At 35.0% G+C, this 18,430-nt stretch overlaps 1 protein-coding gene across 6 annotated transcripts in view; it reads left to right on the forward strand.

Moving 5' to 3' along the window:
* The window catches only part of LOC129725437 (plasma membrane ascorbate-dependent reductase CYBRD1), a 150,973-nt gene that overhangs the window by 13,720 nt on the left and 118,823 nt on the right, over nt 1–18,430 (forward strand). Inside the window, exons 1-2 of one of the 6 annotated variants that reach the window (XM_055681289.1) lie at nt 3,203–3,221; nt 3,305–3,440. The exons of 4 other annotated variants lie outside the window; for them this stretch is intronic. In XM_055681289.1, coding sequence (XP_055537264.1) covers nt 3,418–3,440 — 23 coding nt within the window. In that variant the 5' untranslated portion in view covers nt 3,203–3,221; nt 3,305–3,417. Of the gene's footprint in view, nt 1–3,157; nt 3,441–18,430 lie in introns of those variants that run through there. One more of the 6 variants, XM_055681288.1, reaches the window with a different exon arrangement.

Here is an 18,430-nt window from a genome sequence, read left to right on the forward strand (position 1 = left end):
CATGCTCGCAAAGAACAAATGGCGTCTGCGTTCTTGGACATTAAGGGGGCTTTTGATTCCGTTTCTATTGACATTCTTTCGGGTAAACTTCACCGACAAGGATTTTCTCCAATTTTGAACAGTTTTTTGCACAATTTGCTGTCCGAAAAGCACATGCATTTTACGCACGGCGATTTGGCAACTTTTCGCATTAGCAACATGGGTCTTCCCCAGGGCTCATGTTTAAGCCCCCTTCTTTACAACTTTTATGTAAATGACATCGACGAATGTCTGGCAAACTCATGCACGATAAGACAACTTGCAGACGACAGTGTAATCTCTGTTACAGGAGCCAAAGCTGCCGATTTGCAAGGACCATTGCAAGATACCTTGGACAATTTGTCTGGTTGGGCTTTACAGCTAGGTATCGAATTCTCTCCGGAGAAGACTGAGATAGTAGTTTTTTCTAGGAAGCATGAACCTGCTCAGCTTCAAACACAATTAATGGGTAAAACGATTTCTCAGGTTTTGGTACACAAATATCATGCAGTCGACCCATACGATGAGTTTGGAGGTCTTAGCTGGAGTACTACCATTGAAAACCCGCTTCTGGAGCCTGTCTTCTCGTATTCTTATCAAATGTGAGGTCTTGAACCGTCCCGTGATTGAAAATTTTGAAAGGTTAATCGAACTTAATTCTCAAACCCGTTTTATGACATTGTATTTCAATCACATGTCCCAAAATATCAACCCTTCTTCGAATATTCCAAATCGTGTCGACTTATCAAATACTTCTGATTCTACTGTGTTTTTCGATACATCCATGATAGAAGAAACTCGTGGAATCTCGGATCATTTACGCGTGCAGCAGATCCCCAAAATTTTTTCCAATAAATATCGAAACATCAACTGCGACAATATGTACTACACTGACGGATCACTTCTTGATGGGTCCACTGGCTTCGGTATCTTCAATAACAATTTAACCGTCTCCCATAAGCTCGATAATCCTGCTTCTGTTTACGTCGCAGAATTAGCTGCAATTCAGTACACCCTAGGGATTATCGAAAAAATGCCCACGGACCATTATTTCATCTTTACGGACAGTCTCAGTTCCATTGAGGCTCTCCGATCGATGAAAGATGTTAAGCACTCTCCGTATTTCCTGGGGAAAATACGGGAAAATCTGAGTGCTTTATCCGAAAAATCTACTCAGATTACCTTAGCGTGGGTCCCTTCTCACTGCTCGATACCGGGTAATGAAAAAGCGGACTCTTTGGCTAAGGTGGGCGCAACAAACGGTGATATTTATGAAAGACCAATTGCCTTTAATGAATTTTTCGCACTTGTACGTCAGAATACGATCATCAGTTGGCAAAATGCTTGGACCAGAGGGGAATTGGGAAGGTGGTTACATTCCATAATCCCCAAAGTATCGACGAACCCGTGGTTCAAGGGGTTGGATGTAGGTCGGGATTTCATTTGCGTGATGTCCCGGCTTATGTCCAATCACTATAGATTTGACGCGCTCCTCCGTCGTGTTGGGCTCGGGGAAAGTGGTATCTGTGCCTGTGGTGAAGGTTATCACGACATAGAGCATGTGGTTTGGTCATGCCCTGTACACCGTGACGCCAGGTCTAAATTGATAGCTTCCCTGCAGGCCGAGGGTAGACAGCCGGCTGTTCCTGTTCGTGATGTCTTGGCGAGCCGTGACCTATCCTACATGTCCCTTATATACGTTTTCCTGAAATCCATCCATGCCCCAGTCTAGTCCCGTTCCCCTCCGTCTACACCCAACAAAACGACAAGAACACGTTTGAACCTTAAGCACAAAACCAGCAACCAGACCCCGCACAATAGAACCAGGACCCAAGGACTACGAGCCTCTGTCCCAACTCACGACATCGTGGCTCAGCAGAACGAATCCATACATGCCATTCGACGATTATCAGACGACCATTGAACAACAAAACACTGATTGGAAATCCCATGCTAGTTTTAAGTTAGACTTAATTTCAGCTCGTAGTCGGCAGCGAGGATAAAAAATTTGCTTCAGTTTTTAAGTCATCAGATATAATTGGCGCCGTTAAACATTAAATTGTATTTGTGCCGTGTCAAATAAATGTTATGTGAAGAAAAAAAAAAAAATTCCCAAAATAAAGAATTTTCGGATTCGGGTATGAAAATGTCAGGTTCGGGTAAGGTTTAGATTTAAAAACACAAATCCTGACTATATCAATTAAGTATAATTATTAAATAATGATGTTGAATATCATGCAACTGCAAAAATCCCTAACATTTTAATACCATTCGAGGTTCAAAGCTTTAGGGCAAGCTCAAATTGGTATAAAAAATCGACCCCCAGAAAATCTCGGGTTCGGGTTTCAACCGAAAAAAAAAAGATTGGGTTCGGGTCAGGTAAGGGTTTGAAAACATCAAACCCGACCATCTCTACCCCGAACGAGTAATCTATTCTGCTTCCGGAAGCTTTGTTGATTAAATTCGATCTCGTATGGAAGATGACACAATAAACGTTATTTGCGTCCTCAAATATTATTTTGACGAATTTACAAATAAGTTATGCTTGAATTTTTTTCTTAATATATGCCACGTAGTAAGAAAATCGTTACAATTATAACAATTATCATATCATAAGTTTTTTACAAATTTTAGCTATCTTACAATACATTAATTGTTATACACTCCGTGCCGTTGTATGAAAGCTATTTTCATTTGAAAACTTCCTCTTTCCAACTCATTTTAATTGTCATAGTCGGTTTATATAAAAAAATAGTATTCTCTATATTTTATTCTATAGAAACGCGCAAATACAGATCAAATATTACTTTAACGTAAAGACAGAAAAATGAAGCAAACTTTAAGAGTTTTCAGTTTTTACACACCCTTAAGACAAATTGATGATGGCATTTGCGGTAACTTTGCATGTATCATTCACGCATCAATTTACGGTAAATTGAAGTTCGGCAAATACAAATATGCGAGATTCTTTTAGATACATGCATGCTGCCCCGCATACGCAATGTACTTTTCGTGCCTGGAAGTAAACGCGGTGTTCATTAGCCAAACGTAAATGTATTGTACATATATTCTCTTGTTGCTCGCTCATGTCGATCAGCGAGAGAAACAAACTCAAAATAAACTATGGCAGGCTCAGTTCAGTTGTAATAAGATCGTGATCGGATGCATAGTGGTTATTCAGGAACATTTGTTATCGTTTAAGGGTCAGCATAGATATTTGTGAAATCTTGAGTTTCTTGAATCTTTACGACTCGTTCTTTTCGCGTTTTTTTTTTTGTCCAAAAAGTTTTCACTGAAGTAATTGGAAACAATAAATACATGAAATTTATAAGGTATATGAAGAATTAAAACAGTCGTTCCAAGAACATCCGACAGATAAGTTTCGAAGCAACACACAGTATGCCAAGAAGCACATCAACAACGTAAGCACAGAATTTTTTTCAGTACTAGACACAATAAACGTAAATTATTTTATAACTATTATTCAATGTCTCGAATTTAAATCTTTCGTTATCGTTATATAATCTGTCGAGTTTATCACATGCTGTGAATTAAGGTAAAAAAGTTCGTGCTCAAGGAAATGTGATCACTTGAAAGGAAATATCTCTGCATCTAAAAGTAACTTTTCAAGTCGTACTTTAAAACTTTCTAATATCTCTTAATGGTACTGGCTGAAAAGTGCATTGCACTATCTCCTACTGTTTATTAGTGGTTTCTGTGGGCCAAGAGTTGTTTTATGTGAGCGTGGTGAATTTAATAACATTAATGTTCCGTTGATGTGCGTTAAAAGAAGCTATCTTTCGGGCAGTACCTTAGTTATTAAGCGAACTTAATTGCAAGTCGAACATCTAGTCTTATCTACTATTACCTATCGATTATTTATAAAATATACTTCCGATGAGCTTGTGCGCATTAATAAATTGAGCTTAGCGGGTAATTTTTTTGCATGAATTTTGTGCCCAAATAATTTTCGCGTTATGTCGAACCTATTGTTCTCAAATTTCATATTTAATGATGATTATTGGTAATTTAATATGTAATTTATTTATAAAAATTGCATAACAGAAGGTCAATGTATTGTAGCAAATTATAGTACATACTTGTGTTTTTTCGTCTTTAAAACGTTAAAAAGGTAACAGGCTAATTCAAATAAAACTGAATAATATGAACCGAATAGTACTGAGATTTTGAGACATAATATAAAAAACTTGCTTAAAAAGTTATATGCGGCAAACACTTGACTTGACCACCCACCCGAAACAAATGCAACCACTTGCAATAAGTTTTAACGACAAAACATTATTGCCGTTGTTGGGTCAAGACTACAACGAATTAAAACATGTAGAATAAGCCGATGCACGGTGTTTTTTAATCAATTTTCTTTTTTATTTTGTTTATTCAAGATATATAGTCAACAAATGCAGCCTATAGATGTTTAAAAATGATTAAGTTTTTGGAGTTATAACAATCAAGTTTGTATCTAGTAGATTTATTGAACTTTTGCTTTATCAAAATGAATGATCATTTTGACATAATTCACTTTCGACATCAAGAAAATTGAATGAATGATTCAGGAGTTATCTCTGGGTTGTAAACGTAATCCGAATAACTTAGATTTATAAAATAGTTTTTTCGAAGAACTCGAGAAATGTTATGCGCTTGAAATATATTTTAAAAAGTAATTGCAACGGATTGATGAAATCTAGAGAAACTTGTGAAACGAGTTGATCAGTTTGTATCCTTGTGTCTTATTTTAGTGAAAAGGTGAAATAATATTACCTATAACTATATTCAATAATATACTTACATGAGACAAACTTTGAAGAATCGGGATGTTATGATAGTGCGTGATTGTTTAGAGAACTATTCATTCAAGCTACCATTCATCTTTTCTTTACTCAAATATCAAAAATACAAAATAAAACGACAATATAAGAAATGTTGTTTAAATCATTCAATCCATATTTCATGCGAACTAACTGACCGTCCAATCGTCTTGCTGTCATAGATTACTACAAAGTTTTAAAAATTTTTGGTCGATTTTTCATACCAATTTGAGCCTGACCAAAAGCTTTGTACATCGAAGGATATTAAAGTGTTAGTAATTCCTACAGTTGCATTATATTATATTATTATACTAATTTGAAATAGTCCCAACATCCTATTTTTAGACGTTTTTTTTTTCATACAACTAAAGGTTTCTGACTTAGAATGCTTTAAATATTTAATGTGTATACTAAAACACATACGCCATTTTAAAAAGTTACTCTTGAACCTAAAAAAATCTACTCGTGATGAATAATTAGTTTGCTAAGGGGCCATCCACATTCCACGTGGACAGCCTCGGAGGGGAGGGGTCTGTGTAATGAACACGGTCTATATAAAATTTTTAGAATTTATATGGGCAGTTGTTCACGGAGGGGGAGGGGTAAAATCGTTGAAAATCTGTCCACGTGGAATGCGGATGGCCCCTAAGTCAAATACATGTGCAAGGTTTAATTTGTATCGCAGACGCTCGAAGTGGGATGATAGGTTATTTTGCATGATATAGGTCATACTTCTTATTCCGAAAAGTTTGTTGTTTTGAATAAAAAATTAATGAAACAGTTTGTTTTTGACTTTTTACCTTTGAGTTTAAAAAAAATTTAAAGTATTTAAAGAATTGAGAAATATTAACAGTCTGTACTTTGATCATTAGAAGTCAAATCGTTGTATTAAATTTTTCTATGATAAGATTGCATATGGTTATTTCTTTTCACTTTCGAATTTATAATAAAAAATCCCAGCAATTTACAATTTTCGGCTTGTGGGATTTTGTAGTAAGTTATCGCCGGAGACATTTATTAACAATTAGAATAAAAACAAATGCTACATATGTTATTATATAAACCTGACGATATTATTCTCGAAATGTTTTATGATGTACATTAACTACCAACCACATATAACAAGACAAAACATGTCTACTTGTAGGTTGTATTCCATTCCACAACTTTTGCGTAGCAAGTATAGAAGTGTGCTTTATTAAAAGTATACTGCCCCATATATGTTCAATCCGCTACAGCTATGCTTCTATCATACGTTTTTGGTTATTTTGTTATGCTTTAGAGTCAGACTGGGGTTCAATCGAAAAGCATCCAACAATTTTGAATCAGGGTAATGTACAAAATAAGCAAGCAACCCATAATTAACTTCAAGATGCTCAAAAAGACGGAGCTAAATCATTTACAGTTCATTGCTTGTTTGTTTTAGAAAAAAAAACTATCAAGTTACAATCCGCTGGTATGTCAATTCCCTTGTTTGCCGATCACAGTTATCAGTCTACCGCAACTAGTTAGTGTCATCATATGTTATTAAAGATTTGGACTTAGCAAAAAACCATGCATGTTGATTATTTTTAAAATAATCAACAAAATAAAGTTAAAGAAATTTAGTTTTATATATGATCACAAAATATGTGTTCGACACGGCACGATACAATTAATAATTTAACTAAGCCAGCCATATCTTCTTTCTTAGTAACTGAGGTATCTAGTAACTGGCGTAATTTATTGTAGTTCTGTCGAGTATCTGACGTTTTTAATCATCGCAACTTTTACAGAGATAATATAACCAGTTGACTTTCTCACTGTAACGCAGTTTTGGTAGAGACTCATAATTTAGCTGTTTTAAATGACGATGCAAGAGCAACACACATTTCCAAGCTTCCGTTTCTGCGGTCGGTGAATTTATTCACGTAATAATAACGCATTATTGTTTTTCTCGTAAAAATACAATTCGTTTAAAATCTATTATTTTGTCATTGGTTTGCAAACATTGGTAAAAATAATTAATTTGACAACAATGATGTGGAACGCTGCATAGTTGCAAAAAACGCAAGTTAGGTTGTCTGGCTATTCACGGATTTCCGATTTTTATACTGTCATTGTAGCGATTTCGAACAATTTTAAATCGTGATTTGAGCCGTTGCGGAACAGAGTGGTCTATGTGCTAACGAGCAAATTTTCCAGAAGAAGCAATTTTCGAAAAATCTCTGAATAAAATTCTGTTCAACGGATTCTTTCAAACAAAATGTTCTTATATAAAGGTTATGAAGTGGTTTAACATGGGAATACATAAAATTAACAGTTTCTTTGCGAAATAAGTGATTTTATCTCACTAACGTACATAGACCACTTTGACTTCATATATATATTCACTGGAATCCTCGAATCGTTTCGGAACGGGGACGGGACACGAGGCATATGGACGCTAGGCATATGGATGTTAGGCATAGTATGCTAGGCATACAGACGCGAGGCATAATGGATGTGAGGCATAATGGATACGAGGTATACTGCCACAAGGCATAACGGACGCGAGGCCGAATGGACGCGAGGCCGAATGGACGCGAGGCCGAATGGACGCGAGGCCGATTGGACGCGAGGCCGAATGGACGCGAGGCCGAATGCGATGTTGTACGATCGCATGAGATCCAATTATGTAGTTCAGGTGTTATTATATTCCTAAAGAGTTTAAGTTGGGTATAATACCTTTCTTGAAATCATGCGGCGAAGACGCATAATCGAGGGCAAGGAAACGGGGTGGCACTAAGCCGCCGTGGTTTCCGCAGTCCGAGCCGGCTGCCGACCCGCCGTCGGAAGCGGCGGCCTCTCGCACCCAAACGACTGATCTACTGGTTTGCTAGGTCTACTCAAACAGAGTTTTCTTCCCTTAGTTAAGTCCGAACGAGCGGTAGCGAGTAAGGACAGCATTCGCTCGGACAGCGAGTCGGCCGAAGGCCGCGAGTGTATTGCTTTTCAAATGACACTTTGAAGCGAAATACATGTTTTCGAATGCTGTGTTGATGATGACGATAATAACACATTCCATATCACTTCCCCTTGGCCTTGTGTCCTTTCGGCCTAGCGTTTATTCGGCCTCGCGTCCGTTCGGCCTCGCGTCCATTCGGCCTCGCATCCGTTCGGCCTCGCGTCCATTCGGCCTCGCGTCCATTCGGCCTCGCGTCCATATGCCTCGTGTCCGTATGCCTGCCGTCCATTATGCCTAACGTACTATGCCTCGCGTCCGTATGCCTCGCGTCTGTATGCTTAACGGGGTGTCATCTTTCGGAACAGAGTGGTCTATGTACACAAACCTGGTAAATGACAAAGAAATGACGGTAATTCGTAAAAAATAGCTTGTGTCACATGCACGCCCAGATTTGAGGGGGGGGGGGCCAAGGGGGCAAATGCCCCGGGCGTCCCGACTCAAAGGGCCTCCCTAGTCGTGGGGCGACCTTTTTTTCACTCATCTCCTTCCAGAACGTTACCCCTAAATGTTGTAAGAAAAGAGGGTCTCACAAACAAATTTTCCCCCGGGCCACCCAACGCCTAAATCCGGACCTGGTCACATGTTATATGATACTTATAGCATGTCACATGTATGATGTCACGTATAACATTACATGTAATACAACATGTTACATTTTACATAATATTTCACATGTTACATTTTTCGTGTTACATTACGTGTAACATGTTACGTATCCCGTGTGACATGTACAAAACAAGTGACCCGTTACTTATCACATGTAATATGCTACATGTTACGTGTTGCATGATACTATTACACCCATATGTACATAGACCACTCTGTTCCGAAACAGAAGAGCCATTTTGTTTTTGACGAAATTTCAACACGGTATAAATCTGCTTTAAAGTTCGATTTTTCGAAATTTTCTCAATTTCCCAACTTCAGCTTCTTGAATAGATGCGGTTTATGCAAAAAACTCATTTTCGCAAAAAATTGTCTTTAGACCACTCTGTTCACGATCAGAATAGCATAACTAAAAAATTACAGAATTCTATCAACGCGAGATACAAATAACATATTTTGATACAATGTTGTATTTTTCCATATAATTTTAATAACAAAATTGAATCTGAATGAGTTATAATAACAAAACCTGAAATGAAATAGTTCTGAAACGAGTCTAACTAATTTTTCGTTTTTAACAAAACCTGTTGTTTCTAACAATGTTTGTTATTATATTGTTCTACATACTATCTTATTTTGTTAGAAAGCTGATACATAAGTAACAAATTTTGATATATTTTTGATACTAGTAGAATCATTTCTCTCATAATTTCTGTTATTTTAAGGTTTTTCCCGTAACAAACTAACAGCTTCTGTTACATTTTTGTTTTTTCTTTCTGATCGGGTTCTGCAACGGCTCAGTTGAAAAGCGAAGGACAACGATAGAAAAAAATTTTAAATCACGTTTTACTTAGAAGATGCAGATCTCTTAGACGATATAAAAACTGATATAGGTAAACTACCCAATTGTGACCGTTACAAAAAGAAAAATATGAAACCAGCCTTCGAATTCCAAGCACACTTTTCCACAAAGAAAAAATTTTTTTTTTCATTGGTAGTATATGAAGAAATTTTCTTCTATTCGGTGAAATGTGTGCTCTGAATTCGGCTGCAGATGTCGCATTTTATCTTACGTTGTGCCACCTAAGCAAGAAAGCGGACTCTCTCTCATTGCCCGGAACAGAACAGTGGAAAGGGACTCACATTAAAGAAATCTCGAAAAAAAACAGAAGACGAGCATAAATGTTTTCTTAATACCACCAGGCACTCAATGATGGAGAGTGCTTTACATTTTTCTTCATTAAACGGTGAGTCTCAAAAGAACTGAGACTGTCCATCAATGAAATACGGTCCTAGCACATATGTACATAAGACATACGTAACAATGGCGATTTTTTATTAATATTTATTTTGTATTTGTGTTGACGACAACCAACGCTCTATTAAGATTCGAACCCACGACCACCCGCTTACCAAAGCGGACTCTGTAACCTTGCGGCTACGGAGCTCCCCCTGACCTTTTATTACTTCTGTTTGACTTCTGCTGGACGTTTTGGAACAAAAATAACACGATTATTAACCTGAGTTTTCTATCAGGAATTTTACCCAAACTTTTTACGGTTTTAGGCGAGGTTTAAGGTCGGATTCCTAGCCCAATTACCCCAAACCCAAACACATGTAGACAAACGAACAAAATACAGAAAAATACAGATTTTTTACGGGTGCATACAGATTTTTTAAAATAAAATCTGACAACTCTGGCGGGTGCATACAGATTTTTCAAAATAAAATCTGGCAGCTCTGTACGTAAAACTGGCGTTTTTTTCTGGTACACGTTGCCCCATAGTACTCCGTACCTCGTCCTGTCCAACTGCTCGACAATTTTTTCTCGATTTTATCGAGCCCCGAAGAAAATCGCATAAGGTACTGTCAAAAATTATTTACAAAATCAATGCAGCATTTTTCGAGTAGCAACGAGACAAATGCAGGGCTGGGCAGGTACACTGCCTTCAAAAACAACTCAAACAGTGATTTTATTCAGAGTGTGGTACCATTCGAGTAGTTCATTTTGCACTAACTCTTTTGGAAGATTTCTTCCTGAGTGTTACGTATGTCTTATGTATGTGGTTCGTTCATATACCAACTGTCATTGTAGCGATTTGGAGCGATTTTTATTTTTCATTTAAAAATCGAAGGATAATGATACGAAATTTCAAAACATCACGTTTTGCTCAGCAAATTACACTCTTTCACCTGATATACAAAAATCAGAAATCCATGAGTAGCTAAACAACCCAATTCTGTGACCTAAACAGAGTCTCTAGGAGACGGTTTAGTTGTCACGATATGAGACTTGAGCCTTACGAAGAATTAGGATTGAAATTTTCAATTAGAAGCAGGAGAATATTCGCGAAGCGAACCGATCAAAGCAAACCAACAAGCAAAGTTTCCACACACTAGAAAATAGCTTGTACCTGGGAGGGAGAAACGAATACTACACTCAAAACAGAGAACACGCACATGCGTCGTTTCCTGATAGCGTGTAACTATTTTTGTTTTTGTCATCACGCACATTTTGACAATTACATTTGAGAGCTCACATAAGTGCGAACAGTCTTCAAAATCTTTTCCAACGCGAATAATGTGCAAATTTTACAGACTAATTTTTCGAGTCTGTGTTTTTTTCAATTTGCCGTTGTATAATAGTTTTTTTCGGAGTTTTAAGTTCGACCGTAGTGAAACTACGTTCGAAATTGTAACCAAAGCCTTAAATCCAGAGAAGCGCAAGTTTAATAGTTGAAGTACGCTAGCATGATTATTACTTAAAGCTTATGAAATTTATTATTCTACGTAAAAACAAACCAAAATATTTTGTGAAATGACAATGAATGCAAAAACTGTTTGCGATGCATATTTTTTCGAGTATTGAAAGGTATCAGTTATAACAATACTCATCGCAAAAAATGCTTTTTTTTTCCTTGGTTCAAATTGACAGTCGATGACAGTTCATTCTGGTTCATTTTGACACTCACACAGCTTCGTATCCGTTTCTCCCTCCCAGGCTTGTACCTACACAGCATCATTTCTGTGTACACTGGAAATAAATCGCACGCTAATCCCTAATGCTTTTTACATATGGTCGGCTTGCGACCAGACCGAACCAAGCGCCAAAAACATTTTTTCGAGTAAGCGGCGATCAAAGTTTAACCACCCCGTATGTTTCCTGCAAGCTGCTGCAGAGAGTTTATGTTATAATACCATTATAAACTGTTCAAATGATTTCATTTTTTTTTCGTGAAAGATAGATTATCAATTTTGACATCCACTGGCGTTAAAAACTCAATTTTTAAAAAAATGGCGCTTGGTTCGATCTAGTCGCACGCCGACCATATGAATGTCAATACACGAGCCTAATCATTCTATTATGTCGACACATATCGATTGGAATCCACGGTATTTCAACGTGTTTTGGCATTTGACGCGTGTAAGCATTGGAATCTGAGTGTAAAATGATTGATTTTGGTATGCATGACATGGTAAGCCGAAGTGTAAGACACTTGATTTTGTGATGTGAACTGAAACGCAAGTGTATTCCACGTAGATATGAAATGTTTCATCTATTAGCACAGAAGTAAGTGGAATCCACTTGGTAGTAACGTGTCGATTTTTTACAGTGTAAAAATAGAGCAGCAAGTACACTGAGAGAAAAACTCTTAAGAATTTCATGAGTTACAACTTATGAACATGCATAATTTTGATTTCATTAGACACTTATGCATTACATATCGTCAGTTGAATTCAATACTGGCACAACTCAAAATTCATAGTTCCGAGAAAAATACGTTTGAAAATTTGCGTCAAAAATTTCTTTTTTCATTTTCGTGAGAAAATTGAAGTTCAGGACTTCCCATTTTTATTGAACTTGTTTGGGTTTATCATGTGCATGAAATAAGCAAGTTATAAAAGCTGCAATCTCATTTTCCCTTTTTTTCAGGGGTATTTTAGGTTTGTGCAATAAAGGCACATCTACTTATTTTTCTGGAAATATTGTGAATTTTGAAACGGGTCTTTGTGAGATGAAATTTTATAGTATTTGGCATCGTTTACCATCAATAACTCAAAACTGCAAAATTTAATATAGCTCCCAACTATCTCTCCGAAAAGCTTTGACCGTTGCGGGGCACACGTTCGAAAAATTTCAAATTACCTCAGCATAGTTCCTCCTACTATACCAATCATTCTTTGTCAGAGGCATTGTCTACTGGAATAGTTTTCCAACCTCAATCAAGCTACTAAAATCAAATTCAAGAGAAATCTCCTGTTGAACTTGCAGTAGGCGAGTAGGTATAATTAAAGAGAACATTTTGAGAAATAAAATTTAAGTAGAAAAATACACAATTAGAATCCAAATCTATCCACGTTGTAATTTAAAAAAAGATACATATCTTACGTTACATAATTCAAATAAAAAAATAATAATATTACATGTGATAAGTAACATGTCACTTATTCTGTATGTCACACGTGATATGTAACACGTCATGCGTATTGTAACACGAAAAATGTAACATGTGAAATATAATGTAATATGTAACATGTTGTGTTATATGTAATGTTACACGTTACAACATGTGACACCGTTTTATACGAGTTACCGTCATTTTCTTTGTCATTTACCAGGTTTGTGTACATAGACCACTGTGTTCCGAAACGATTCGAGGATTCCAGTGAATATATATATATATATATATATATATATATATATATATATATATATATATATATATATATATATATATCTACATATATATATATATATATATATATATATATATATATATATATATATATATATATATATATATATATATATATATATATATATATATATATATATATATATATATATATATATATATATATATATATATATATATATATATATATATATATATATATATATATATATATATATATATATATATATATATATATATATATATATATATATATATATATATATATATATATATATATATATATATATATATATATATATATATATATATATATATGAAATCAGAGCGGTCTATTTATGAGATATAATCACATATTTCGCAAAGAAACCCGGACGAACACATACGATTCGCACAGATTCTCTTGGATTCCTCGCATTGGATTCGTGAGCGTCCTTGAAAAGGATTCCTGAAAAAAGAATTACTTTATTACTTTTATTACTTTTAAAGTAACAAGCAAAAAATTTGCGTGTAGTTGAGTTGCAAACAACGGGATAAAAAATGTGTGATTATATTATCAGGTGGCCGCTTAGTTCACGTTTTCGGGTTCCCGCATTTTTCCCGATTTTTTCCCGCATGATCTCAAGAAATTCCCGATTCTCAAAAACGCTAACTGAGTTACAAAAAAAAAGCACTTTTCCCGCATTTTTTTTTTGTTTAAATCGTTGAAAAGGGCCATGGGAAGTTAAGGGTGAACAATAAACTACTGAACTTTACACTTAGAATTTTTTGATTGAATTGATTATTCGGGAAACAAAGCTTGTGACATAGATTTGCTTTTTTTCGCAGCATAAAGTTTAAATTTATTTGAGTTTAGCAGAAAATATTGCGATTTAAGTGTATTTCATATTAGGCATTAACATCAGTTCTGGAAACTTTACAGAAGTAAATTCACAACATTTCCAGCATTTTGATTTGCTCATACATCAAAGTAGCATCCCATCTCAGCCTCTTAGCATCTCCAAATGGGCAAGCTAGTCAAAATAAGTGAGATCAGTGATCAAAATTTCGAGAAATGGTACCAAAAAGTGACTTCAAAACCTGAAGAAAGTGACCAAAATTTGACTTTAAAATCTAAAAGAGTAACTTGGAAATCAGAAAAATGATCTTAAGTTATCATTTTTTAAATTAAAGGGTTTTTTGTACACCAAAGTGTCTTGGAAAACCCGTTCAAGAGGAAACAGTTTTTTTTTTTGTAATTTCTGTTGAACTTTTCAAGAAATTAAAACAAAATATTTGCATGACAAAATCGATAACAATATCGAATTCAACTTGAAACACAAAAGAAAAAGTTGGTTTTGGTCTTCCATTTAAAATGTCAAAACACAACTTTTTCAGAAATTTCTTTATTTGTATTTTTAAATTTGTACAGTCCCCCCACGATTATGGATCACTTAAGAAGATGTATGAATTCAAAAAATCATTTCTGACCAATTTTATTGTTTATAAGTAATCTATAAATGTTTTCAGTCACAGAAATATGTAATCTTTCACTTCATTGAGTATTTTTTCCATGTTTTGTAAATATCCCCAGTAACAAAACTGGTTTTATCAAAGTTTTATAGCGCTGTTTTGATTGTATTTAAGACTATAAAACTTTGATAAAACTAATATTGTTACTAGGGTATTTCTCCGAAAATATATTCATTTCATAACTCACTAAATACACAATTATGGATCACTTTTAAGAGCGGTTTTAATTATGAGACAATTCGCATCATATTATGGATCAGCTTTTGGCAACGAATTCATTCAATAAACCTTATTCAAATGATGTATATTGAAGAAATAACATATTTCAAATCGTATTAAAAATTCTGCGTGGGCTGGCCACATTTCATGTGGCTTTAGAGGTTGCAGTTAGATCGAGGGCCCAGGTCTGTCGCTCCCGAAGGTAGCAAAGAACCATTGTATACGGAACATCATAACAGTTCCCCGCTTTACGTAGCTTTCCTGTCTCTCGTGCCTTAAAAATAATACTTTTCAAAGGCTCAGCACTGTTTAGCTTCCGTTTAGAGCTCAATAGAAGTTTAGAGGGTATTTTAATTGGTGAAAATCGCATTTGAATCGGAGTGATCCATATTTATAGAGAACTATCTTGTCTCGGTCCCTATTATGAAACACTTAGAAAATAACTAGTTTTTACAGAAAAATCGTTATCAACCATCAACATTTTGATGAATCGTGAAGAACTTACCTCGATCTTTGTGTATGAGTTATTTTTGCACGAAAATTAGCGATTATATCACATATGAACCTTATGAATGATGAGCGTGCTACTTACGCTGATTGAGAAAAACGACAAATATTTTGATAGATTCTGGAAGACAATATTTTACGCTTATAAAAAACACATTAATCTAGGAATAAGAACGATGTTTTCTGTGTTCAAAGCTAGCAAATATGGCATATTTTACTGCAATAATGCTACATGCCTTCGAACCGTTAGTTTAATTGAGTTGTATAACCTGATACTCAAAAGTGATCCGTCATCGTGGGAGATCCATAATTGTAGGGAGAGTGTAACTTTTTTTTAAGTTTTTATTTCTTCATGCTCGAACAAACATCAATGTTTAGTTTACATTATGCAGCTTTAAAAAATATATATTTTTTTTAATGAACTTTTGAAATACATAGCTAATTTAAAATTATTATATTCAACTTTACCAAAAACACACCAATCACAACCATTTTCCGCCATGTTCAAAATATTAACATTGTAACATTTTGAAGTTCACACAAAGAACATATGAGCCGTTGCGGAACAGAGTGGTCTATGTGCCATCGAGCAAATTTTTCAGGAGGAGCAATTTTCGAAAAATCTCTGAATAAAATTCTGTTCAACGGATTTTTCCGAACAAAATGTTGTAATATAAAGGTTTTGAAGTGGTTGAACATGGGAATACATAAAATTCACAGTTCCCTTACTAACACGCAGAGAATCTTGAGTAAGAATTCCCAGGATACCTTTAACTCGGTGACGGAATCGTGAAAGGAATCGCAAACACGATCCGGAGGATTCCCACTCACGATTCTTATTCAAGAATCCTAGAGCCATATACAGGACATTCCTGTGGATTCTTTTTTCAGGAATCCTTTTCAAGGACGCTCACGAATCCAATGCGAGGAATCCAAGAGAATCTGTGCGAATCGTATGTGTTCGTCCGGGTTTCTTTGCGAAATATGTGATTATATCTCATAAATAGACCGCTCTGATTTCATATATATATATATATATATATATATATATATATATATATATATATATATATATATATATATATATATATATATATATATATATATATATATATATATATATATATATATATATATATATGAAATCAGAGCGGTCTATTTATGAGATATAATCACATATTTCGCAAAGAAACCCGGACGAACACATACGATTCGCACAGATTCTCTTGGATTCCTCGCATTGGATTCGTGAGCGTCCTTGAAAAGGATTCCTGAAAAAAGAATCCACAGGAATGTCCTGTATATGGCTCTAGGATTCTTGAACAAGAATCGTGAGTGGGAATCCTCCGGATCGTGTTTGCGATTCCTTTCACGATTCCGTCACCGAGTTAAAGGTATCCTGGGAATTCTTACTCAAGATTCTCTGCGTGTTAGTAAGGGAACTGTGAATTTTATGTATTCCCATGTTCAACCACTTCAAAACCTTTATATTACAACATTTTGTTCGGAAAAATCCGTTGAACAGAATTTTATTCAGAGATTTTTCGAAAATTGCTCCTCCTGAAAAATTTGCTCGATGGCATATAGACCACTCTGTTCCGCAACGGCTCATATGTTCTTTGTGTGAACTTCAAAATGTTACAATGTTAATATTTTGAACATGGCGGAAAATGGTTGTGATTGGTGTGTTTTTGGTAAAGTTGAATATAATAATTTTAAATTAGCTATGTATTTCAAAAGTTCATTAAAAAAAATATATATTTTTTAAAGCTGCATAATGTAAACTAAACATTGATGTTTGTTCGAGCATGAAGAAATAAAAACTTAAAAAAAAGTTACACTCTCCCTACAATTATGGATCTCCCACGATGACGGATCACTTTTGAGTATCAGGTTATACAACTCAATTAAACTAACGGTTCGAAGGCATGTAGCATTATTGCAGTAAAATATGCCATATTTGCTAGCTTTGAACACAGAAAACATCGTTCTTATTCCTAGATTAATGTGTTTTTTATAAGCGTGAAATATTGTCTTCCAGAATCTATCAAAATATTTGTCGTTTTTCTCAATCAGCGTAAGTAGCACGCTCATCATTCATAAGGTTCATATGTGATATAATCGCTAATTTTCGTGCAAAAATAACTCATACACAAAGATCGAGGTAAGTTCTTCACGATTCATCAAAATGTTGATGGTTGATAACGATTTTTCTGTAAAAACTAGTTATTTTCTAAGTGTTTCATAATAGGGACCGAGACAAGATAGTTCTCTATAAATATGGATCACTCCGATTCAAATGCGATTTTCACCAATTAAAATACCCTCTAAACTTCTATTGAGCTCTAAACGGAAGCTAAACAGTGCTGAGCCTTTGAAAAGTATTATTTTTAAGGCACGAGAGACAGGAAAGCTACGTAAAGCGGGGAACTGTTATGATGTTCCGTATACAATGGTTCTTTGCTACCTTCGGGAGCGACAGACCTGGGCCCTCGATCTAACTGCAACCTCTAAAGCCACATGAAATGTGGCCAGCCCACGCAGAATTTTTAATACGATTTGAAATATGTTATTTCTTCAATATACATCATTTGAATAAGGTTTATTGAATGAATTCGTTGCCAAAAGCTGATCCATAATATGATGCGAATTGTCTCATAATTAAAACCGCTCTTAAAAGTGATCCATAATTGTGTATTTAGTGAGTTATGAAATGAATATATTTTCGGAGAAATACCCTAGTAACAATATTAGTTTTATCAAAGTTTTATAGTCTTAAATACAATCAAAACAGCGCTATAAAACTTTGATAAAACCAGTTTTGTTACTGGGGATATTTACAAAACATGGAAAAAAATACTCAATGAAGTGAAAGATTACATATTTCTGTGACTGAAAACATTTATAGATTACTTATAAACAATAAAATTGGTCAGAAATGATTTTTTGAATTCATACATCTTCTTAAGTGATCCATAATCGTGGGGGGACTGTACAAATTTAAAAATACAAATAAAGAAATTTCTGAAAAAGTTGTGTTTTGACATTTTAAATGGAAG

This window comes from Wyeomyia smithii, chromosome 2 (assembly GCF_029784165.1).
Source record: "Wyeomyia smithii strain HCP4-BCI-WySm-NY-G18 chromosome 2, ASM2978416v1, whole genome shotgun sequence".
NCBI lineage: Eukaryota > Metazoa > Arthropoda > Insecta > Diptera > Culicidae > Wyeomyia > Wyeomyia smithii.